The sequence below is a fragment of the Rhinatrema bivittatum genome, chromosome 4, assembly GCF_901001135.1.
Source record: "Rhinatrema bivittatum chromosome 4, aRhiBiv1.1, whole genome shotgun sequence".
In the NCBI taxonomy this organism is placed as follows: Eukaryota; Metazoa; Chordata; class Amphibia; order Gymnophiona; family Rhinatrematidae; genus Rhinatrema; species Rhinatrema bivittatum.
This window is the reverse complement of record NC_042618.1, coordinates 60,528,489-60,554,940: the sequence shown is the minus strand read 5'-3', so window position 1 is coordinate 60,554,940 and position 26,452 is coordinate 60,528,489. Positions and strand designations below refer to the sequence as shown.

The window sequence follows — 26,452 nt, the reverse complement described above, 5'->3', positions numbered from 1 at the left end:
GAGTGGAGACGCCAGAAGGAATACAAAGAATGAGACAGGATTTAAGGAAGCTGGAAGAGTGGTCGAAGATATGGCAGCTGGTGTTACGATCCTGCCCGCGAGGAGCGCAGGCAGGCCCTCACCTTCACGTGGCTAGTCAAGCCGCCGACACTGCTGCCGCTGCCGCGGTCTCTCCGCGGTGTCCAGGCTCCTCCCCGGCTGCCTTCTCCTCCGTGCAGCGGGGCCGACCCACCGCGAGCTCTCCCTCGCGGCCGGGAACCCCGCTGTCCTTCCGGGCTCTCCCCGACGTGCCTCTGCCTTCCCGGGGTCCTCAGCCGGCAGGGAGGGCGTCCCTGCCGGTGCCCGTGCTGCAGTCCAGGTCCTCGCCCGGCAGGGAGGCCGTCCCTGCCGGTGCCTGCAGCCTACTCAGCCCCTGCAGCCAGCCTTACCTTCTCTCCTGCTTCTGACTTCGCGGCTGGAAGCCGCTCCAGCAGCCTGCCACTTCTCCAGCTTCAGGGCAGGGCTGCCCCCATGCTTGCCTGGCTTCCATGGCTCCTCCACGTGGCTGGGAACACCACCTACGACCCAGCTCTCTCTTCTTTCCAGCTTCCTTAGGCGCGGGCGCGCGCCTCTCTGCTCCTCTTCAAGGGTCAGCCAGGTGTGGCCCCCTGCTGACCCCTCCCTGGGCATTGTCCACCTCAGCGCTACTAAAGGGCTCTGCGTTCAGTCTGTCTTTGCCTTCGCAAGGAGTTGGTCACTCCTGAGATCCTCGTTCCAGGAGCTGCCTTGTGTTCCAGCCTTCTGCAAGGTCCAGTGTTCCATGTTTTCTGTCGGAGCTTCTTGTCCAGTTGTTCCAGTCCTGATGTTTCCAGTTCCAGTCCTGATGTTTGCTTGTTCCTGTTCCTGCCTTGAGGTCTGATTTCTAATCCGGTATCCATGGTCCAGCCCAGATAATACAAGCCTTGTACCTTGATCCTGAAACTCGCCTGAAAGCTAAGTACCTTGCTCTTGAATCTCCTGAAAGCTAGCACCTTGATCCTGTGTCTTCCAATGTCCTGGTACCTCGCGGCAAGCCACGTCGTGGTCTGTAACCAGCCCTCGGGGCGGGCTGTTTAGGGCCCTCTGTGATGCAAGCCATGTACCTCGTTTCTAAGTCTCTGACAAGTCCTTGTTCCTGACCCTGTTACCTGCCTTGGCTGCCGGTGTGCAGCAATCCTGCCTTGGCTGCCGGTGTGCAGCAACCTGCTTCTTCCCTGTTGCCTTGATGTCGGTGCCTGATCCAGTTCCTGATCCAGTCCTGGATGTTCTGCCCTTTGTCTTCGTCTGGCTCCTGAGCCTTCTGGCCTGTTGGGCCCTGGAGCGGCCAACAGGTGGGATTCGTCCCTGTGCTTTGGAGCTTCCCTTCCTGCCAGCTGACGGGGCTTCGGATGTCAGTATCCCAGCATCGGAGTTCTCCTCGCCTGGATCTCTCCTGCATTCTCCTGTTCTCAGCGTGGTCCGTGACCTGCCCTCCAAGGCAGTGTTGGGAACGCGTGGGACAGGGTGGTCCTTGACTCAGTCCCGCGGGTGGTCTGAGCGGGGCGCCCTGAGGGACAGTGCCCATGTCTTCCTTCAGCCCTTGTTCCTGAATCTACCTCTGCACCTTCAGTACCTCGCTTCTGAATCTACCTCTGCACCTTCAGTACCTCGCTTCTGAGTTTACCTCTGCACTCCCAGTACCTTGCTTCTGAGTCTACGTCAGCACGCCCAGTATCTTGTCTCTGAGTCTTCGTCTGCACTTCAAGTACCTTGCTTCTGAGTCTACGTCAGCACGTCCAGTACCTTGCTTCTGAGTCTACGTCTGCACTTCCAGTACCCTGCTTCTGAGTCTACGTCTGCCCTTCCAGTACCCTGCTTCTGAGTCTCGTCTGAATCTATGTCCCAGTCTTCGCTGTCCTGGCCTCCATCCGGCCTGCCGCTTCGACCCATACCCTGCGGCAGGTCCGAAAGGGCTGGGAACGGTCGGAGGACTGTTCACAAGACCAACATTGCGTTGTTGGGTCTCCCGAAGCGTGCAGGTCCGGAGGAGGGCCTGTCGCCTGGTCATCACTCCAGTCTTGCTTCCGTCCAACCCATGCTCGGGCATGCCACGCCTCCCGCGGCCCTCTTCGGAATCCTCTGGGGTCGAGCCGTGGCCCAAGGACACACATCTCTCAGGAAGTAGGATCGCTCTCCGAGCGCTCTGCAACAGCTGGGATTTAATGCGCGCGCCTAAGTGATGCCGGGAATGCCAGAGCAGTCGGTATTGGCTGGCAGAGACTGCCACTCTTCCCATGAATGACTGTTGAGGGAAAAAAAAAAGAGGTGAGCATGAGAGGGTGCAGCCGTCTGCGACCGACGGGCGCAACACTTTAGTCTTTTTAATTTCATTTTTATTTACTGTCTGTAATAATTTATGATGGTGCCATTTCATTTTTTAATAATTTCACTTTAGATCTTTCTTCACTTGTTGCTACGTCCTTCCCGAAGTCACCTGGAAAAACATGGCCATGTTGGGGGACCTAGTTCTGCTTTGAATAGACTATTATGGACCCCTTTGAAATTATTGCAAATTTGATAATTATTTGGATATGAAAACCTTTATTAAATGTATTTTGTACCACTATAGTTGAAGAAATAAACTGATGCACTTTGATGAACTGTGCTTACATTAATTTCACTTCTGGATTTATTTCTCAGTGTGAGGTGTTACATTTATCTGCGCCTCCTTTTTAGCATCGAAATGTTGCCATGACACCCGGTTTTAAGCTTTGTCTGACTCAAATCACATTACTATTGAGGGCATAACCCTTAATTTACAGGAAGTCATTGCCGTAATGAGCTTTGCAAGATGAGTGCAGGCTGATCTACCTTTAACAGATCCCACTTGATGAACAGATATAAGATCAGGGAAAACCTGGCTCAACCTGTTTGCCAATATTTTTGCATATATTTTTAAATCATAATTCAACCATGATATTGGCCAAGAAGATACAAGAAATGTGGATCGTTTTTCTGGATTAGCCAATACTATGCTATGTGCTTTGGTGGTGTTGCTCGGGAACGTTGCCTTTGTCACTGTCTCAAAAAAGTACCATCCTAATGTACCAGGTATCTGGTTCTCCCTCACTTCTTATCATCATGCCCTTGACTGTCAAGTGCCAGCTCACAAGCACCTATGGTAGGTACGATCTGGTGAAAGAAAGCAGAAAAAAAAAAAAAGAGGGTTACCAGTACCCAAACAGTTCTCTGCCTGATTAATAGATTGCTTTCCGACAGCATGACTTTCTTAATAAACTACAGTTACATTGCCAGAATCCTATTAGCACAGGGAAGGCATTGCAGCACCATGCCAAGTGTTACGCTTGGGCTCTGGTCAGGAGTCGTGAACACCACCCAGCAGGGTGGCTCCAGGTGGAGAGAGACAGGAATGGCTAGAAACAGTGTCTGGTTCCAGGCTGGGTCAGGGCAGGCAGCAAGTAGCAGTGTCTCGGTTCAGGCTGGGTCAGGGCAGGTGGCAAGTAGCAGTGTCTGGGTTCAGGCTGGGTCAGGGCAGGCGGCAAGTAGCAGTGTCTGGGTCTAGGCTGGGTCAGGGCAGGCGGCAAGTAGCAGTGTCTGGGTTCAGGCTGGGTCAGGGCAAGGCAGGTCAGAAGGCCCATAGGCCACACACACACACACAGAAGGCCCGTAGGCCACACACCGAAAGCAGAGCAGGCAGGTCAGAAGGCCCGTAGGCCACACATACACACGGAAGGCCCGTAGGCCACACACCGTAGTCATGGCAAGGCAGGTCAGAAGGCCCGTAGGCCACACACACACACACAGAAGGCCCGTAGGCCACACACCGTAAGCAGAGCAGGCAGGTCAGAAGGCCCGTAGGCCACACATACACAGAAGGCCCGTAGGCCACACACCGTAAGCAGAGCAGGCAGGTCAGAAGGCCCGTAGGCCACACACCGTAAACAGAGCAGGCAGGTCAGAAGGCCCGTAGGCCAGGTAAGAAAAGCGAGGAAGAAGGCCCGAAGGCCGCGCAAGGCAAGGAAAGGCCCGAAGGCCGCGCAGGGCAAGGAAAGGCCCGAAGGCCGCGCAAGGCTAGAGCAGGGAGCCCAGGTGAGCTCGATGCCGAAGCACCGAGGGAACTGTCAGGCAGGGTTATAAGGCCAACCCAGAACATAGAGTGGACAGGGGAGATGGCCTGGGCCTGTCAGGAGAGCCAGCACTAGAGGGACCCCTGGTGGTGAGGCGGTTGCACTGCAGCCAAAACTGTAACACCAAGATTAGGTATGCAGGATACCAGTCTCTCAGTCTGTCTTAGTCTACTGTCAGGCTGGTCTGCAGATTTCAAAACTGGTGCAATGTGGTGCTCTTACAACTCTTCAAGCCTCTATGCTCATTCAGTAGCAAGCTTTGTTTTCACAAGAAGGCTGCACTATCACACCTAGCTGCTTTAGCTATATTTAATGCATTTACAAGAAAAATAATTTCATACCCAAGAAAAATATTCTGTTTTTTAAGATCATCATCTTTCTTATTCAAAAGTTCCATCTTCTCTCTGATGTTCCTCAGTTCAATTTGCAGCTGATTTATCTGAAAAGCATTTGATTCACGGGCAGCCAAAATGGAAGCTACAAGCATAACAAATAAAAACCATTACTGATATTCTTTTGCAAAATCAGGTTTATCAGTAGGCTATAACATTTTCATCATTTCCTAAGTTATAAAGAAATAAAACAGAGTTAATCTAGAGGGGAGTATCTATATTTGATGATGAACAAAGATTCCAGAAAATATTCTGAAATAACTAAAAAATATATTTTAGTAGTGCAAGTACAGAATTTAGCTTTAATTGTGTTCCTTCTGTTTATTTTTTATTTTATTAAAAAATGTATAACCCATGCTGTACAAACAATGTTGTTCTAATTGGGTTACATCTTAAAAATGCCTAAATCATAAACATGGACTCAGACAATAACATATCTAAAATAAAAAATAATAAAAACTGAACTGGAGACAAAGGGATAATTTTAAAAAGGATTTACAAGCTTAAAACTTGATTTTACATATGTAAATACACTTTACCCGTATAAGTGGACTTTTGAAAACAGCTATAATATATGTCATTGAATTGTCAATAGATTTTACACAGTTTAAGGGCACTTAACACAGGTAAATGGATTTTAAAAATTGCTGTGATAATATGTTACATTTTCACATAGCGCTCCTTTGAAAATTACTTCCATATTCACACAAAAATCACAATTAAACATAAGTAAATATTAAATAAAATTAAACCAATTTAAGAACTCACACTAAATACATCTATTAAAAAGAAAATTAAACTTGAAAATTTCATTAAAAATAAAACAATATATCAAAATATTAAGAACATAAGAACATGGCATACGGGTCAGACCAAGGGTCCATCAAGACCAGCATCCTGTTTCCAACAGTGGCCAATCCAGGCCATAAGAACCTGGCAAGTACCCAAAAACTAAGTCTATTCCATGTTACCACTGCTAGTAATAGCAGTGACTAATTTCTAAGTCAACTTAATTAATAGCAGGTAATGGACTTCTCCTCCAAGAACTTATCCAATCCTTTTTTAAACACAGCTGTACTAACTGCACTAACCACATCCTCTGGCAACAAATTCCAGAGTTTAATTGTGCGTTAAATGAAAAAGACTTTCTCCGATTAGTTTTAAATGTGCCACATGCTAACTTCATGGAGTGCCCCCTAGTCTTTCTATTATCCGAAAGCGTAAATAACCGATTCACATCTACCCGTTCTAGACCTCTCATGATTTTAAACACCTCTATCATATCCCCCCCTCAGCCGTCTCTTCTCCAAGCTGAAAAGGCCTAACCTCTTTAGTCTTTCCACATAGGGGAGCTGTTCCATTCCCCTTATCATTTTGGTAGCCCTTCTCTGTACCTTCTCCATCACAATTATATCTTTTTTGAGATGCGGTGACCAGAATTGTACACAGTATTCAAGGTGCGGTCTCACCATGGAGCGATACAGAGGCATTATGACATTTTCTATTTTATTCACCATTCCCTTTCTAATAATTCCCAACATTCTGTTTGCTTTTTTGACTGCCGCAGCACACTGAACCGACGATTTCAATGTGTTATCCACTATGACGCCTAGATCTCTTTCTTGGGTAGTAGCATCTAATATGGAACCTAACATTGTGTAACTATGGCATGGGTTATTTTTCCCTATAGGCATCACCTTGCACTTATCCACATTAAATTTCATCTGCCATTTGGATGCCCAATTTTCCAGTCTCACAAGGTCTTCCTGCAATTTATCACAATCTGATTGTGATTTAACTACTCTGAACAATTTTGTATCATCTGCAAATTTAATTACCTCACTCATCATATTTCTTTCCAGATCATTTATTAATATATTGAAAAGTAAGGGTCCTAATACAGATCCCTGAGGCACTCCACTGCCCACTCCCTTCCACTGAGAAAATTGCCCATTTAATCCTTCTCTCTGTTTCCTGTCTTTTAGCCAGTTTGTAATCCACGAAAGGACATCGCCACCTATCCCATGACTTTTTACTTTTCCTAGAAGCCTCTCATGAGGAATTTTGTCAAACACCTTCTGAAAATCCAAGTACACTACATCTACCGGTTCACCTTTATCCACATGTTTATTAACTCCTTCAAAAAAGTGAAGCAGATTTGTGAGGCAAGACTTGCCTTGGGTACAGCCATGCTGACGTTGTTCCATTAAACCATGTCTTTCTATATGTTCTATGATTTTGATGTTTAGAATACTTTCCACTATTTTTCCTGGCACTGAAGTCAGGCTAACCGGTCTGTAGTTTCCCGAATCGCCCCTGGAGCCCTTTTTAAATATTAGAGTTACATTAGCTATCCTTCAGTCTTCAGGTACAATGGATGATTTTAAGGATAGTGTTGGATTCGTGGACCCTTGAGCCGATCGGAACCGAAAGGTGAACTGCTGCCAGTTAGCAGCAGAGGCCCCAACCGGGAGGCGGCAAGGACGGAGATGTGGCTGGACCGAAGAAGACCCTGGGACGCCCTTTGCGACCAAGGGCTAGGCAAGGAAGAAGGGAACGGATGGAGCTGACACAGTGGTGAGGAAGTCTTCGCCCTGGAAGCCGAACCTCCCCCGAGAGGAGCTCGTAGGAGTCCGGCCGCTGGGACTTAGGAGATTCACCCTGGAAGCCGGAGTCCCCCCAGGAGGAGCCCGTAGGGACCCGGCCGCTGGGACTTAGGAGCGCCCGCGGGGGCGAAGTCAGACGGGATCCAAGGTCGAGTGCCAGAGGGTCGTTGCTCACCAGTCCGGAGTCAAGTGCCAGAGGGTCGCCGCTTGCCAGTCCAGAGTCGAGTGCCTGAGAGTTGTCGCTTGCCAGTCCAAAGTCAGAAGCCAGGGGATCACCGTGAGCCAAACCGTGGTCAGAAGCCAGGGAATCGTCGTAAGCCAGTCCAGAGTCAGGAGCCAGGAAATACCGTCAGCCAATCCGGGATCAGGAATCAGGAAGACCAGGAGAACACAGGATGCAGCAACTGGAGACAGGAAACCTGGGAACCTCGTTGCAAGGCAAGGAAGGCTAGTAACTGCAGGGCTTAAATAGCCCTGCAGCGTCTGACGTCAGGAAAGGAGGAGCCATGCTTTCCCGCGCTGGGCCCTTTAAGAACAGGGCTCAGCCGCTGCGCGCGTGCTAGGGGGCGGGGCTAGCCGCGGGAGGACGCCGGCGGCGAAGAGAGACGCCGGCGCATGGCGCCTGAAGGCCCTGCAGGCCGCGCGGGGTCGGAGCACTAGGAGGGAGCTGCGCCCGGGGTCCCGAGGGAGGAAAAGGTGGACCGAGGACCCGCGGCGGGGTGAGTGGCGATTCCGGGGCCGCCCCGGAATCGCAACATTACCCCCCCCTACGCCCCCTCCCGGGGGGTCTCGGCTTGTCCGGATGCGCCACATGGAATAGGCGAAGGAGGTCCTTATCCAGAACGTGCGAGGAGGGCTCCCAGGAATTCTCCTCAGGACCGTATCCCTCCCAAGAGAGGAGATACTCCCAGCGATGACGATGGAGTTGGACATCCAACACCTCCTTAACCGTGTACGTGGCCCCGGGTTCAGAAGCCACCTCAGGGGGTTCCGGAGGCAGAGGTCGGAAGCGAGAGAGAACCACAGGCTTGAGAAGGGAGACATGGAAGACGTCATTTATTCGAAGGGTCGAAGGAATACGTAAGCGGTAGGAAACCGCGCCCACACGTTCGGCTACTTGGAAGGGTCCAATGTAGCAAGGCGCAAGCCTCATGGAAGGAATCCGGAGCTGGATGTTCTTAGTACTGAGCCATACCTTAGATCCGGGCAGAAACACTGGAGCGGGTCGCCGAGATTTATCTGTGTAGGCCTTGAACCGGGCGGCGGTGCGGTGGAGCTTCTCTTGAGTGGCGTGCCAAACCTGATGAATCTGGTTGGCCGTCAGTTGCGCCGCTGGCGAGGAGGTGGATACTGGTAACGGTAGTGGAGGTTTGGGAACCTTCCCATAAACCAGCTGGAAGGGAGACTGTAGCGTGGCGGAGTGTCGATGGCGATTGTAAGAGAACTCGGCCCATGGGAGAAGAGCAACCCAGTTGTCCTGTTGCTCCCCTACAAAGGCACGGAGGAACGCTTTCAGAGTTCGATTCGTGCGTTCAACTTGGCCATTGCCCTGGGGATGGAACGCCGTGGTTAAGTCCAGCTGAACCCCAAATTTCCTGCAGAGTGCCCGCCAGTATTTTGCCGTGAATTGGGGCCCTCGGTCCGAGGCAATATGTAGAGGCAACCCATGCAGTCGGAAGATATGCTGGATGAATAGTTCAGCTAACTCAGGAGCCGTAGGTAACTTGGCAAGTGGCACAAAATGAGCCAATTTCGAGAAGCGGTCAATAGTGACCCAAACCACAGTCTTCCCCTGGGACGGGGGCAGCTCAACGATAAAATCCGTGGAGATGTGCGTCCACAGCTCCGTGGGTACAGGGAGTGGCTGGAGGAGTCCCCAGGGACGACCAGGCGGGGTTTTCTGCTGCGCGCACGTGGGACAGGATTGTACGTACAGGTGGACATCCTCCTTCACCCGTGGCCACCAATAGAACTCCGTCAGTAATTGAAGAGTCCGGGCGATCCCGGGGTGACCCGCCTTCAGGGAGTCGTGTGCCCATGCTAGGACCTTCCTTCTAGCACGTACCGGGACTACCACCTTCCCCGCCGGTGCAAGTTCGGTGGCTGCCAGTCGGACTTTAGCCGGGTCCAAAATGTATTGAGGGGGTTCGGAGGCGTCTTCAATTTCAGTAGTGCGTGAGAGGGCGTCAGCCCTAGTATTCTTGGCCGCTGGTCGATACCGAAGGGTGAAATCGAACCGGCTGAAAAAGAGGGACCAGCGTGCCTGCCGGGGATTAAGTCTCTGCGCCTGGGACAAGAACTCTAAATTTTTGTGGTCCGTGTAAACTACGATCAGATGTTGGGCCCCCTCCAACCACTGGCGCCATGCTTCAAAGGCCAACTTAATGGCCAGTAGCTCCTTGTCTCCGATGCCGTAGTTTTTCTCGGCAGGCGAGAACTTGCGGGAGAAGTAGGAACATGGCCGAGTTTTACCGTCCTTGGAAGTCTGGGACAGGACGGCCCCCACGGCTACATTGGAGGCATCCACTTCCACAATGAACGGGCGTAGGGGGTCCGGGTGTCGGAGGCAGGTGTCCTGGAGGAAGGCCTCTTTAAGATCGTGGAAGGCCTGTACTGCAGTGGGAGGCCAATTCTGGGCATCGGCACCCTTGCGGGTGAGAGCTGTTAAAGGCGCCACTAAGGAGGAGTAGTGCGGGATAAAGTGGCGGTAAAAGTTGGCGAAGCCTAGAAAACGCTGGAGCGCCTTAACTCCCGCAGGTTGTGGCCAGTTCCGGATAGCCGCGACCTTATCGGGATCCATGCGGAAGCCGGTAGAGGAGACGATGTAGCCCAAAAAGGGCAAAGCTTCCTCCTCGAACTGGCATTTCTCCAGTTTAGCATATAATCGGTTCTCTCTTAACTTTAGCAAAACCTGGCGCACATGTTGACGGTGTTCCTCAAGGTCCCGGGAATAAATCAACACATCGTCGAGGTAGACAATAACGGAGGTATACAGGAGGTCGCGAAGCACCTCGTTCATTAGGTTTTGGAACACGGCTGGGGCGTTGCAGAGACCGAATGGCATGACGAGGTACTCATAATGACCGTCCCTGGTGTTAAAGGCAGTCTTCCACTCGTCTCCCGGCCGAATCCGTACGAGGTTATACGCCCCTCCAAGATCCAGCTTGGTAAAGATGCGGGCCCCCTGCAGGCGATCCAGGAGTTCCGGAATCAGGGGCAAGGGATAACGGTCTCGTCGGGTGATCTGGTTCAGGCCCCGGTAATCGATACAGGGCCGAAGAGACCCATCCTTCTTGGCGACAAAGAAGAAGCCGGCTCCTGCCGGGGACTTGGATGGTCTTATAAAGCCTCGGTCTAGATTCTCCTTGATGTAGGCAGACATGGCCTGGGTCTCCGGCAGAGACAGAGGATAAACTCTACCGCGAGGAGGCGTAGTGTCCGGTAGCAAGTCAATCGCACAATCGAAGGGGCGATGCTCAGGTAGTAATTCTGCCTTCTCCTTAAAGAAGACATCCCGGAAGGCCTGGTACTGGGGTGGCACCGTCAGCGGAGCTGCCGGAAGCGGAAGTGTCTGAAGCGGGCGAGCAGGAAGACAGCGACGGGCGCAGCCTGGCCCCCAAGATGTGATCTGAAGCTAGTCCCAGTTGATTACTGGGGAATGTTTCCTGAGCCAGGGGAGTCCTAAAACAAGTGGATGAATGGATTTCTCCAGGATGAGAAAAGAGATCTCCTCTTTATGAAGCAGTCCGACCTGAAGCTGGAGTAGTTGTGTACGAGTGGTAATGGTCCCTGGGAGAGGGATCCCCTGGATGGACGATACCCGCAAGGGTGGTTCTTGAGGCACGACTTCAAGCTGCAGTTGTTGTACCAGATCTCGGAGGATGAAATTCCCCCCGGACCCGGAGTCGATCAGTGCCAAGGTATCGAATCCCCCTCCTGGGAAACAGAGTCTCGTTGGGACAGTACATGGGGAGTTCGGAGAGGTACTGCCTAGAGTCAGCTCCCCACTAGACTCTAGGTTCGGCCGTTTCCCGGACGCTCTGTACAGCGAGCCAGAAAGTGCCCCTTACCACCACAATAGAGACATAACCCCTGCGAGCGTCTACGCCTCCGTTCTTCGGCCGAGAGAGGGCCCCGGCCCAATTGCATAGGTTCTTCAGGCGGAAGGGCAGGTGCCGCAGGAGGCGAAGCTCGGGCCCGAGGTGGCGTGGTTCGACGAGCGGCCGGCCCCTGGACGGGCCTTCGCTCCCGGAAGCGGCGCTGGATGCGTCGGTCCACTCGTCCAGCCAGTTCTACGAGCTCTTGGAGGTCATCCGGAAGGTCCCGAGCCGCGAGTTCGTCCTGGAGCCGTGGGGAAAGACCCTCCAGGAATATCCCATGCAGGCTGTCCTCTCCCCAGGCCAATTCGGTGGCAAGGGTCTGGAACACCATCGCGTATTCCTCTAGGGGGCGATTACCTTGTCTCAGCTGGAGGAGTTCCGAGGCAGCAGTAAAGGCACGAGATGGTTCGTCGAAAATCCTCCGGAAGGCCTTGACGAACTGTACGAGGTTATTTAGTCGGGAGTCTTGGCGCTCCCAAAGGGAAGAAGCCCAAGCCAGGGGTCTCCCGTCCAGGAGAGAAATAATGTAGGTCGTCTTGACCCGGTCTGTAGAGAACTGCGCAGGCAGAAGGTCAAAGCGGATGTAGCATTGGTTGAGGAATCCCCGACACGCCTTCGGATCTCCAGAGTACCGTGGCGGGGATGGCATCTGTACCGGGACAGGGGAACCCACGTTGGCCTGAGACGAGGATGCGGAGGGACGAGCAGCGGAGGCCCCTTCCACACGATCCGCCAGGCGTTGAACGGTCGACATCAAGGTATCAAGGCAGGACTGTTGTTGTTGCAGCTTCTGGGCTATGCCTGGAATAGCCTTGAGGCCGGCAAGGTCCGCCGGGTCCATGGCCTTGCAATCTGTTGGATTCGTGGACCCTTGAGCCGATCGGAACCGAAAGGTGAACTGCTGCCAGGTAGCAGCAGAGGCCCCGACCGGGAGGCGGCAAGGACGGAGATGTGGCTGGACCGAAGAAGACCCTGGGACGCCCTTTGCGACCAAGGGCTAGGCAAGGAAGAAGGGAACGGATGGAGCTGACACAGTGGTGAGGAAGTCTTCGCCCTGGAAGCCGAACCTCCCCCGAGAGGAGCTCGTAGGAGTCCGGCCGCTGGGACTTAGGAGATTCACCCTGGAAGCCGGAGTCCCCCCAGGAGGAGCCCGTAGGGACCCGGCCGCTGGGACTTAGGAGCGCCCGCGGGGGCGGAGTCAGACGGGATCCAAGGTCGAGTGCCAGAGGGTCGTTGCTCACCAGTCCGGAGTCAAGTGCCAGAGGGTCGCCGCTTGCCAGTCCAGAGTCGAGTGCCTGAGAGTCGTCGCTTACCAGTCCAAAGTCAGAAGCCAGGGGATCACCGTGAGCCAAACCGGGGTCAGAAGCCAGGGAATCGTCGTAAGCCAGTCCAGAGTCAGGAGCCAGGAAATACCGTCAGCCAATCCGGGATCAGGAATCAGGAAGACCAGGAGAACACAGGATGCAGCAACTGGAGACAGGAAACCTGGGAACCTCGTTGCAAGGCAAGGAAGGCTAGTAACTGCAGGGCTTAAATAGCCCTGCAGCGTCTGACGTCAGGAAAGGAGGAGCCGTGCTTTCCCGCGCTGGGCCCTTTAAGAACAGGGCTCAGCCGCGCGCGCGTGCCTAGGGGGCGGGGCTAGCCGCGGGAGGACGCCGGCGGCGAAGAGAGAGCCGGCGCATGGCGCCTGAAGGCCCTGCAGGCCCGTGCGGGGTCGGAGCACAAGGAGGGAGCTGCGCCCGGGGTCCCGAGGGAGGAGAGGTGACCGAGGACCCACGGCGGGGTGAGTGGCGATTCCGGGGCCGCCCCGGAATCGCAACAGATAGGTTACAAATTGTTACTAATAGGTCTGAAATTTCATTTTTTAGTTCCTTCAGAACTCTGGGGTGTATACCATCCGGTCCAGGCGATTTACTACTCTTCAGTTTGTCCATCAGGTCTACCACATCTTCTAGGTTCACCGTGATTTGGTTCAGTCAATCTGAATCATTACCCATGAAAACCTTCTCCATTACGGGTACCTCCCCAACATCCTCTTCAGTAAACACCGAAGCAAAGAAATCATTTAATCTTTCCGCGATGGCCTTATCTTCTCTAAGTGTCCCTTTAACCCCTCGATCATCTAATGGTCCAAGTGACTCCCTCACAGGCTTTCTGCTTCGGATATATTTAAAAATGTTTTTACTGTGAGGTTTTGCCTCTATGGCCAACTTCTTTTCAAATTCTCTCTTAGCCTGTCTTATCAATGTCTTACATTTAACTTGCCAATGTTTATGCATTATCCTATTTTCTTCTGCTGGATCCTTCTTCCAATTTTTGAATGAAGATCTTTTGGCTAAAATAGCTTCTTTCACCTCCCCTTTTAACCATGCCGGTAATCGTTTTGCCTTCTTTCCACCTTTCTTAATATGTGGAATACATCTGGACTTTACTTCTAGGATGATATTTTTTAATAATAACCACGCCTCTTGCACACATTTTACTTTTGTAGCTGCTCCTTTCAGTTTTTTTCTAACTATTTTTCTCATTTTATCAAAGTTTCCCTTTTGAAAGTTTAGCACGAGAGCTGTGGATTTGCTTCTGTCCCCCTTCCAGTCATTAATTCAAATTTGAACATATTATGATCACTATTGCCAAGTGACCCCACCACTGTTACCTCTCTCTTACCAAATCCTGTGTTCCACTGAGAATTAGATCTAAAATTACTCCCTCTCTCTTCTGTTGCTGAACCAATTGCTCCATAAAGCTATCTTTTATTCCATCCAGGAACTGTATCTCTCTAGCGTGTCCCGATGATACATTTACCCAGTCAATATTGGGGTAATTGAAGTCTCCCATTATTACCGCACTATCAATTTGGTTAGCTTCCCTAATTTCTCTTAGCATTTCACTGTCCGTCTCATCATCTTGACTAATTAGATGGTAATATACTCCTATTACTATAGTCTTCCCCGACACACAAGGGATTTCTACCCATAAAGATTCAATTGTGCATTTAGTCTCATGCAGGATGTTTATCCTGTTGGATTCTATGCCATCCTGGACATAAAGTGCCACACCGCCTCCTGAGTGCTTCTCTCTGTCAATGCGATATAATTTGTACCCCGGTATAGCACTGTCCCATTAGCTGTCCTCCTTCCACCATGTCTCTGAGATGCCAATTAAGTCTATGTCATCATTCACTGCTATATATTCTAATTCTCCCATCTTACTTCTTAGACTTCTGGCATTAGCATACAAACATTTCAAACTTTGTTTTTTGTTTGTATTTTTATTCTGCTTTTTAATTGATAGGGATACGTTAGAATTTTTTAGCTCAGGTGAGTTTTTAGTTACAGGCCTCACTGTCGGGATGCCCTAATTCTAATGCATCATTAGTATCCTTTGAAGATACCGCTCTCCGAACCATGCGCTGCTGAATGACTGTCGGCTTTCCCCTATTTTCTAGTTTAAAAGCTGCTCTATCTCCTTTTTGAAGGTTAGCGCCAGCAGTCTGGTTCCACCCTGGTTAAGGTGGAGCCCATCCCTTCGGAAGAGACTCCCCCTTCCCCAAAAGGTTCCCCAGTTCCTAACAAAACCGAATCCCTCTTCCTTGCACCATCGTCTCATCCACGCATTGAGACTCCGGAGTTCTGCCTGCCTCTGGTGACCTGCGCTTGGAACAGGGAGCATTTCAGAGAATGCTACCCTGGAGGTTCTGGATTTAAGCTTTCTACCTAAGAGCCTAAATTTGGCTTCCAGAACCTCCGTCCCACATTTTCCTATGTCGTTGGTGCCCACATGGTGCCCTCTTGGCCATCCACCCGCCCTGCGTTCGGCCACACCGTCTCTGCCAGGGCTCGCGCGATCAGCGCCGCCCATCCGGGGCAAGAGCCCGTTCACCCACGAGGGTGAGCCGCGTAGAGGAAACAGTTAAAAAATAAAAAAGAACGCCGAAGCACAAGAAAGAGGCAGGAGCACAGCGGTGAGTCTTGCCGCGCCCTCCACCGCAGCCGGCCTATCAGGAGCCGACCAAGCTCCCTTTAAATAAAGCTGCGATTCCGGCGGCATCGCGCACCGGGCGTCGCGCGCACGAAGGAGCGCGACAAAGGGGCCCACCCCTTTGTGCGCCCCTTCGTGCAGCCCCTGAGGACAGGCCTCTCTCTCATCTCGACAGTCTGTATCTCTTCGACCCATTCCTCCTCAGACTGCTCCTGACATTCAAGTTCTTCTATCTGGTCCTTTCAGCCACCTTCTGCAACCTTCAATCCAGCTCTTTCTATTAGCACTTCCTGCAGGCTTACTCGGCCCACACTCTATTAAGGAGATATTGCCAGGTCCCCAGACCTCTAAACTTCCTAGGCCTTCTCCAGCATAGTTCAGTCCACCTCTAGATTAAATAGAATCCACGGTTAGTGATATCAAACTACACTACAGAACAAGTCCTTCATCTCATCTACTTGCAACAGGCTACCAGCCCTTCCCTGGAACTTCGACTGTTACTCCCAAAAAAAAATGCGCAGGGACGCAAGCCATTCCATTAAGATGCGCTCACTCCCCATACCCACAATTCCATACACTCCCAAGCTCATGAACAACAGACCCAGGATATTAGGTGTTCGACATCAAAGATTGATCCCAATCATGATCTCCCCAATCTCCCAAATGCTCGGTCTCACTCTATTCACTCTAACCTTATTCAACGCCCAATCCATCACAAAAAATATTCACCTCCTTAATGACCACCTGACTGACAATAACCCTGACCTCTGCGCCATTACTGAAACGTGGTTGAAACCCACGGACACAGTTCTACTAAACCATCTCCCCAACCAATTATATGATATTCATTCAATCCCTAGACTCAAAAAAAGAGGAGGAGGCCTACTGCTAGCTGCAAAAAAGGGACTTGATATCTATCTGTAATTATCCACCAGAATAAGCAACCTTGAACTAGCTCTATTCAACTCGGACCATCTCCAAATCGCTCTGGTCTACTCACCACCAGGAATCTTAGACTTCGATCCATCACCATTAATCGAATTTACAGCTAAACATCTCAAGAGGGACAAACCAGCCATCTTGATGGGAGATTTTAATCTCCACGTGGACATTTCCCCACTATCTCACAACTGTGAAATCCTACTTACAGCACTCAACTACCTGGGCTTTAGCCAGATTGTTAAGGGTCCCACGCATAAAGCGGGACACACCTTAGACCTGATTTTCCTCAACGATGGTCTATCTTCTGCCACTCTCCCAACTTGCGTCCCAGTCCCGTGGTCAAACCATCATATTATCTCTGCTGATCTTCATATCAACAACCATCCTCGGCCTGTATTCCCTAAAACCACAATACAATACAGGAAACCTTGCTCCACAGACCAACTTAGGAAAATGCTTTTAAAAGAGCTTGATCAACTTGATCTCACCGACGCTCCCTCGGCTATTAACTCGTGGGTCAAGATAACAAGTGAGGTTGCAGACCAATCCTGCCCAACCATCACCAAATCCTTGCATCCACCCCAAGCTAACAGGAATCCGTGGTACACCCCGGATCTTAAAACCCTCAAACAAGAACTTCATAATAAAGAGCTCAAATGGCGCAAGACCCCATCCACCGCCACACTTTCAAATTACAAAGCCCACCTTAATGCATACAGGAATGCCATCCTCAAAGCCAAAAAGGACTTCTTTTCTAAAAAAATCTACAACTTCTCTTTCGACTCCAAAGCATTATTCTCCTTTGTATCATCTCTTACTAAACCCTCGCCCCCTATCATCCCTGACGAGCAAGCATCAAAAAAAGCTACAGAACTAGCTATCTACTTTGATAAGAAGATATCCAACCTCATCAAGCCTCTTTCTACCTCCCAACCGATAACCCTCCTTTCCAGCACTTCAATATCTACAAGGAGCTTCAACCTTACATCCCTTGAGACCCCTTCATCAATGGAAATTGAAAACATCCTCAAAAAGCTAAAACCTTCTTCTCATCCGTTGGATGCATTACCCACCAATCTGCTCCTCTCCATTCCCAACATCATTTCTAAACCGTTAGCAGACATCATTAACTGCTCCTTAACTCAAGGAAAGGTTCCAGAACAACTAAAACTAGCCATACTAAAACCCTTACTAAAAAAACCCAACCTTCCGACGTCTGACCCTGCTAATTTCCGTCCAATTGCTAATCTTCCCTTGATCTCCAGAGTCATGGAAAGAATTGTAAACAAACAATTATCTGACTACCTTGAGGAGAATAACATACTCTCCCCCTTCCAGTTCGGTTTCAGAAAATCTCAAAATACTGAAGCTCTTCTATCTTCATTATCTGACACCATCCTTCTCAATCTGGAAAGAAAACAACCTTACCTTCTCGCTCTTCTCGACTTATCCGCCGCCTTCGATACGGTCAATCATTCCATCTTACTGAAGCGCTTATCAGATATCGGCATTCAAGGACAGGCACACAATTGGTTTAAATCGTTCCTTGAGAATAGATTCTACAAGGTCAGGATTAATAATAAGGAATCACCCCCAATCAGATCAAACCTGGGAGTCCCGCAAGGATCATCCCTCTCCTCCACGCTTTTTAACATTTATCTGCTGCCACTCTGCCAATTACTCTCAAACCTCAAACTAAGGTATTACATTTTCGCCGACGACGTTCAAATTCTTCTTCCAATCACTGAATCCTTGCAAAAAACCTGGACACACTGGAACAAATGTCTACAATCCATCAATAGTCTGCTTACCAGCCTTAACCTTATCCTTAATTCTAACAAGACTGAGATCCTCATCATCTCTCCAGACGAAAACCACGCTCTCCTCAACTCCCAAAGCGCTTCCCAATTCGCTAAAGCATTCATCAACCACTCCCCCTCTGTCAGAGACTTAGGAGTTCGGCTCAATAACCTATTCAACTTAAAATCGTTCGTCCTCAACACAACTAAAGAATGTTTCTTTAAATTACAAGTTTTCAAAAATCTGAAACCCTTACTGCATTTCAGCGACTTCCGTTTAGTAGTTCAGTCTATCATCCTTACAAAGTTAGACTACTGCAACTCTCTCCTCTTAGGTCTCCCTGCGATAACTATCAAACCCCTACAGATGGTCCAGAATGCTGCGGCTAGGATACTCACCAACTCAAATAAAAGAGCCCATATCACACCCATCCTGCACGGCCTTCACTGGCGTTCCATAAAATCCAGGATCACCTACAAAGCTTTAATGATGATTCACAAGGACATTCATGGCATCGCCCATCTCAAACTAAGCTCTCAACTCCGCCCGCATACATCTGATAGACCAATCAGAAATGCCTATAAAGGATCTCTTTACGCGCCACCGATCAAAACCTCATTAAGGAAACGCGCAATCTCAACAGCAGGACCTACACTTTGGAACTCTCTGCCACCAGAGCTTCGTCAAGAACCATGTCATCAAACATTTAAGAAACACCTCAAAACATGGCTCTTCAGACAAGCCTTCCCGGAGTCCCAAGAACACTCTGACACTGGTCAAAGGACATAACAGGTCCTTATGGGGATACATGAGCTTCCTCAACCACCTTAGCATGTTCCCCTCCCTCCCCTCCTCTTCCTCCTCCCTCCTTCCATCCTTCAGCCTTCTCCTCTCAGCCCCTTCTCTACTTTTGCTACCCTTTCCCTTGTCCCTCCTTTCACACCCTCGTGTCATCCTCTGCCAAGACATACTACTATCATAATAACGAGTTAACACACAACCATTATACCTAGTAGCTAATGCCAATGTTTATATCCAGGTTTAAGTTTCAATGTGCTTAGGGCCCCCGTTATGCCCTATTTGTACTGTTCACAGGTTCATAGATATACTCTATTAGACGCCATGTTTTTATTGTAATGCCTGTCACTACTGTTATGTTATTCTATTTATTTTTATGTTTATCAGACGCCTTGTTTTAATGTAACGCCTTAGCCGTGATTGTTTTGTTATAATGGAAACCGATATGATTTGTTATTTTTACAAGAATGTCGGTATATAAAAATTCAAAATAAATAAATAAACAAACAAACAAATAAATAAATAAATGTACCACGACAGCCAGCTCCTCCCCAGCACTGTCTAAAATCCTATCTAGGTGACGCGTGAGGTCCGCCACCTTCGCACCAGGTAGGCATGTTACCAGGCGATCCTCACGCCCACCAGCCACCCAGCTGTCTACATTCCTAATAATCGAATCACCAACTATGACGGCCGACCTAACCCTTCCCTCCTGGGCTGTAGGCCTTGGGGAGATATCCTCAGTGCGAAAGGACAATGCATCACCTGGAGAGCAGGTCCTTGCTACAGGATCCTTTCCTGCTGTACCAGGTTGATGCTCTCCAATCATGAAACCTTCTTCCTCCAAGGCAGCACCAGGGCCGCCAGCCTGAAGTTGGGACTTGGCTACTATGTCCCTGTAGGTCTCATCTATATACCTCTCTGTCTGCCTCAGCTCCTCCAGGTCTGCCACTCTAGCCTCCAGAGATCAGACTCGTTCTCTGAGAGCCAGGAGCTCTTTGCATCGCATGCACATGTACAATTTCTCACTGGTGGGTAAAAAATCATACATGAGACACTCGATGCAAAAGACTGATAAGCCCTCTTCTTGCTGCTGGACTGCTGCCTTCATCTCAATTTTGTTCAGTTCCTAGTTAAGTTTTAGGTTACTATGGGAGTAGGAATGTGTCTAATTAAAGTCCTTTAAATGTATTAGTGAATTCACTATATGTCTGGTAATGGTCTACAGGGGACTGATCAAACTCTCAATAAAGTTTTTGATGGGTTTTTTTGTGAAAGTGGCTCCTGCCTATAAATTAAAGGATGAGCTAGGGTTCGGAAATACAAACAGTCTAACTTCAGTTAGTCAGCCAGAGTGACTCACTGCTCTCTTGATTAACAAATGTTGGTACCTAGTCAAACCAAATTACACTACCTTAACACCTTTCCAAGGTGAGTAACCTTTTTACTTAGGTATACACTGCAACTAGATACACTGCAACTAGATACACTGCAACTAGATTATATTCTAAGGCAAAAAGGTGAGGCTTGACATATTTTCAATAAATCTTAAAATCTGTGATCAACCTCAACAAGTCTGTTTACCACTAAGCTTCCCTTTATCCCTCTGTCTCTGCCATAGTCACAGCTTCTTGTTATTGCTAGCGTGAGAAGGAGGACGAGGATTTTTTTTTTCTTTATTTTACAGGTTTAATCCTCTCACTTTGCTCAGGCTCCAAACAATATTGTGTCCTCTAATGGGTTATACAGCAAGGCATTAAACTCCACACCCAATACTGTATACATTCTCAATCTCGATCAAAAAAACAAGACGACTCAGATGGTTTAGACCTGATTTGTTTGATCCTAGTCAAAAATTCCACAAAACAGACAGATACTTCTTGTAATCTAAACATATTGCTGGTGACTTTATAAAACAGACTACAAGATATCTGATACAACATTAACCCTAAACTCTTGATAACACTGATCAAATATAAAACTATATCAATTTAAAATAAAGTAAATGTACCTTACTTTTTCATGTTTTGTAGATATCATTTGATTTAACTATATTATATCATAAAAGCATCAAGTATGGTGAATAAAACAGAAAATGTCATAATGCCTCTGTATCGCTCAATAGAGAGACTGCACCTTGAATACTTTGTGCAATGCTGGTTGCCGCAACGCTAAAAAGATATAGTTGCACTGGAAAAAGAACAGAGAAGGGCAGCCAAAATGATAAAGGGGATGGAATGGCTCCTCTGTGAGGAAAGGGTAATGAGGTTAGGACTGTTCAACTTGGAGAAGAGACGGTTAAGGGGGGATATGATAGAGGTCTTTAAAATCATGAGTGGTCTAGAATGAGTAGATGTGAATCAGTTATTTACTCTTTCAGATAATAGAAGGACTAGAGGGCGCTCTATAACGTTTTCAAGTAGCACATTTAAAGCAAATCAGAGAAAATTATTTTTCAGTCAATGTACAATTAAGCTCTGGAATTTATTGCAAGAAGATGTGGCTTGTGTAGCTGGGTTTAATAAAGGTTTGGATATGTTCCTGGCAGAGAAGTCCATAAACTGCTATTAATCAAGTTGACTCAGGAAATAGCCACTGCTATTACTGGCATTAGTAAGTAGCATGGGATCTATTTAATGTTTGGGTACTTGCCGAGTACTTGTAACCTGGATTGGCCACAGTTGGAAACAGAATCTGGACACGATGGACCCTCAGTCGGAGCCAGTTTGACAACTTCTTATATTCTTATGTATATACAGTGCTGGTCAGTTTAAAGTGATCAGCACTGAATTTTTAACATGCTTGTCTATGCTTCGAGTTATTTAACTGCAGTTTGGGAGTAACAACATAGTTCTTTTGGAAATTATCATGCAATATAATTTAGGTGTCAAACATTGAATATTAGGGTATCCATCTGACACACAAACACACACCTGCATGAGTTTCTAGTATTACTGTAAAGCATTTTAGGATCCTGTTTGAAAGAAATGTGCTATACCTGCTATTTCCTCAGAAATGATGTCTGGAAGTTGGCCCACATTAAAACGCAATTTACTGTTTTCTATGGTCTCCATCTCTAACTGTTCACGTGTATATCTTCTTATTGATTCCTAACAATTGAAAAAGCATGTATAATATGTCACAAATACACTATACACTATATATATATATATATATATATATAGTCAAAAGGTAAAACAGTGCACAAAATCTATGTTAAAGTGTTCTCACTATCATAATATATAAATACAACACACAGAACACTAATATGAACGATCATACAAAATGGTTGTGTGTATATATATTCTTAGCCTGAAACAATTATGATTGCAAATGCTTGCCTTTTTTCAGATTGTTTCATTTTGTTTTCATAACTCTTCCGCCTAGGCCTAAGCCTTGGCCAGAGGACCAGCCTTGGACTGGCTGCATTTACAGGACCCCCCAGTGGAGGCTGGGGAAGTTCCTGGCTCCAGAAATTTTAGAGGCCTGTCCAAGGTTTTTTCCTTTTCTGTTATTCAAAACGAAGTAAAAAAAAAACAAAAACTAAATCTCATTGGTTTTTCTATTGTTTCTTTTTGAAGACACTATAAAAAAATAGGAAATGTTTCATTTCAAACAAATGCACATCCCTATCTATTTCTTCTATCCTTTTCTTGGCAAAGGTTATTGAATCAGTGATATAGAAGCAGCTTCAAGATTTCCTAGACAAATCTTCTTACTGCTTCTTAACAATTGAAAAAAACATGTATAATGTGTCACAAATACACTCCCTCTCTCTCTATATATATAAATATATAATATAAACAAATGCAAAAATGGAACTCTAATAATAAAGCATATAGCAAAAGAGCAAATTTTTATTAAATATCACAAAAATTTCCAAAAATATCACAAACTATAAAGTTTATATACACATAAAAAACTTAGTATAATTTACAAAACAGCATGATAGAAAAAACTTGCAGACAAAAAACATGTAAAATATAAAACATTCTGAAACGAAACAAATGAAACAAAATCCATGGTTCAAAAAATTATAATAATAGTACTGCATGAAAAGCCACAACCATTTGATTATCACAGAAATAATTCCTTGATCATAAAGTTTTATACAAAGGCAAATGCAATTGCTCTACTTTCTTGTCAGACCAGTGCCTTAATTATAAAGTTGCGTGCTGAAACGAGTCCTCTTGTCCTGAATGTAAAGCTCAAAGGAAGAATAAACCACTGAAGCAGACAACATGAAGAATAGATTTTTACAGAGAGGTTACCTCACTGAATCAAACAAGTATTCAAATGAATATTACATGCCAATAGAGAGTGGCTACTACAACCATCACAGAAAGCACCTGCACATAGAATGGCATGTATACTACCTTATTCTACCCGCACAAGTGATGTCCAAAAAATCATTAAAAAAACATTGGAATATACTATCTGACCATACTCCTTTTCAGGAGACCCCTATTTTTGCGAATCTAAGAGGCCGGAATCTACAGGATATGCTTATAAATACATCCAGAGACAGACCCACATCCAGTTCAATACCTAGGGATCAGTTCACATGTGGCAAATGTGTCATGTGCAGTCACGTAATGCAGATCCAACAATCTGCTTTACCCAATAGCACCAGAACCCATTACCTTCGTGGACATTATACATGCAATTCCGAACAGGTAGTCTATGCCAGCGATTCTCAACTGGTGTGTCGTGACACACTAGTGTGTCGCCAAGCAGCAGCAGGTGGGTCGTGGCTCCCGGTGTCCCACTGCCCCAGTTGTGCTTCCCTTTTCCTCAGGGGCGGATTGGCCTATCAGGGGATCGATCATCCCCCGGTGGGTCGATGCAGTTGGTAGAGGAGTGATGCTGCATGCTGCTGCCAGAGGCCAGGCTGGTGGTGGCTGAAGAGCGGAGAGACACTGTGTGCTGTTGCCAGAGGCCAGGCCAGGCCATCAGCAGCTGAAGAAAGGAGGCCAGGGACTTCCGGCGATGACGTAGAAGCGGCGGAAGCAGGGGGAATGAGCTCTGTGGCCCCGCTCCCCACTACTTTAAATAAAATCGCTTTTCGCCGCTCGCCGACGCCTCTCTTACCCCCGGTTGGCTGCTAGATGTGCTACAGCACCCGCTGCTGAGTGTAGTTACGCGGGGGATGCGCAAGACCGGCGCCCGCGGCAAATCAGAGCACCGACCATATCGCCCGCGAGCCGCCAAAATGGCGGTGATGGCCTCCTCTGCAGAAGCCGTGATGGCTACTGTAACCGAGGAAGCACTGCAAAAAATTTCCCAACGTGTCACTGATGCCCTGGTCAGCCGATTGATTCGGCTGCAAACTGCGATGGACGACATAAAATCTGCAGTGCAGGAGCACTCCAAACATCTTGACACAGCTGAAGGTACTATTTTGGACTTAGGGGACCGATTAGCAGCCTCAGAACGCCACGTGGCAGATCTGCAGGGCCATCAGATGGAGTTACTGGCCAAACTGGAGGAGGATCAGGGCCGGAGAAATAATTTGAAAATTATTGGCCTGCCTGAAGAAGTAAAGGAGGGAGAGCTCAAAGATCTGGTGGAGAATTGGCTCCCAAGGCAGGTTGGGCTGGAGCTGGCCGCAGGGAGCCTCCAGTGCGAGCAGGTACACCGGGTGGGCCCGCTGCGCAATGGCCAGGGACGGCCGCGCCCCGTTATGGCTCGGATTCTAAACTGGGATCACAAAACCCAGCTCCTGAGGGCTTATTGGCAGTGGAAGTGCTGGAACATAAAGGCCATCGGTTGCTGCTATTCAACGATTTCTCTGCTGGGACAGCGGCGCAACGGAAATTGATGGCCCCAGCCTGCACGGCGCTCCATAAACGGGACATCAAGTTTGCCTTACTATACCCAGCAAAACTAAGAGTCCAGCATGGCAACCAAACTTTGTTCTTTACTTCAAAAGAGGAAGCGGACAGATTCCTTGTATCTCTACTACATGCCGGGGTGGATTGAAGAGACCAGTGCTCCAGGGGAGAGGTTGCTATCTCATTGCTTAGTTCATATATTTCCGTATTTCAGTTTCATGGGAGATTTCGCTTCCTCCTCTGGCCTTAACAGCAGCCTACTAGGGCTTGCGCTCCGAGGACTCTTTGGCTATTTCTTCCTGTGGAGGTGACATGAGAAGGGCGAGGGGCGCACTCTGGTAAGTGATCAGGCCTTGCATACCACTGCTTGCTACACCCCATCGTCCGGTTTCTTAGTCATGCTGAGGACATCGTTTTCTCACTTTACAGCGTAAACTGCATTTTCTCTTTTTTTTTTCTCTCTTCATCAACTAATGACATTTACGGATGCTACTCTGATAGGTTTAACAGACATTGGCCTGCTTATTTTGTGGACTGCCTTGGGCGATGGCTGGGGGAGGGGGTCCCTGGCTCCGGCAGAATAGTCGGCTAGGGTTCATTCTACCTCTTGGAGCAGAGGTTGTAGCTCAGTTAAGGGTAAATGTATGTGTGTGTGACTGTTGGTATGATTGTGGATGTGTGTGGTAGCATGGGGGGGTTAGGGGGGATTTGGGGAAGGGACAGTATGCTGGGTGGTAATTTTGAGTTCTTGGTAAATTGTGTACCATTGTTGGTAGTCTGCTCCCCGAGGTCCAGGCTGGGAGGCCGAGGGGACCCCAAAGGTTCTGTGCTGGGGGGCCTTAACTGGCTCTGTTTACTACATATAATATCTGTTTTGAACTATGGCACACGTTAAAATTCTCTCACTGAATGTGGATGGCATCCACTCCCCGATAAAGCGATTTAATTAAACACCTTGTTTAAGGGCATGAAAGCGCAGGTAGCATACCTACAAGAAACCCACCTGGGGGACGGCGAACACACTAAGCTACAGAGATTGGGAAGGCCAATATTATTATTCTTCCTACAATAGGCGCCAAAGGGGAGTTGCCATCCTTGCTCATAAGAATCTACTGTTTCAGCTGACGCGCACCTGTCGGGATGATGAAGACCGCTACCTTATTGTGGCAGGTACTCTATACCAGCAGAAAATAGCTTTCTGCAATGTCTATGCCCCAAATGTATACTCCCCTGGGTTTTTTGCCACCCTGCTCCGTTTACTAACGGATTTTTCCGACTATAATTTGATATTAGGCGGTGATTTTAATATTGTAGCTAATAAAAATCTAGATATTAACCCACCCAAACCCACTTCTGTATCTGACCTGACAACGGGGGTTAACCTTCTGTGTAGTGGTTTACATTTATTAGACGTTTGGCGGGTCCTTCACCCTCAAGATAAGGATTTCACCTTTTTCTCTAACCCGCACCACACCTACTCCAGATTAGATTACTTGTTGGTCTCGGATCAGTGTTTCCCAAGGTAAAAGAGGCTAACATTGGGACTATTTCCCTGTCAGACCATGCTCCAGTTACTATAACCCTACAATGTGGGCAGGGTCCTTGTCCTCCGTTCTCATGGCGAATGAGACCTGATCTTTACTTGGATAAGGAGTTTCATAGACACTTACAGGAGTGTTGGACAGAGTACATAGAACTTAACAATACCACAGATGTTAATCCTGGGACGGTGTGGGAGGCTGGGAAGGCGGTGATGCGGGGAGCCATAATAGCTTATGTGGCTAAAAGGAATAGACAAAGTAATGTGGAAATTCTTAGACTCACTGAGATCCTTAAGGCAGCCCAGAGTGCCCA

The 26,452-nt window shown here is 48.2% G+C and overlaps 1 protein-coding gene across 1 annotated transcript in view; it reads right to left on the bottom strand.

The window, feature by feature from the left end:
- LOC115089340 (golgin subfamily A member 6-like protein 1) overlaps positions 1 to 26,452 on the bottom strand; it is a 223,545-nt gene that overhangs the window by 145,351 nt on the left and 51,742 nt on the right. The window contains exons 4-5 of the mRNA XM_029597429.1: positions 21,763 to 21,874; positions 4,487 to 4,622 (exon numbers count right to left, since the gene is read on the bottom strand). Of these exons, the coding sequence (XP_029453289.1) occupies positions 4,487 to 4,622; positions 21,763 to 21,874 (248 nt within the window). The remainder of the gene's footprint in view (positions 1 to 4,486; positions 4,623 to 21,762; positions 21,875 to 26,452) is intronic.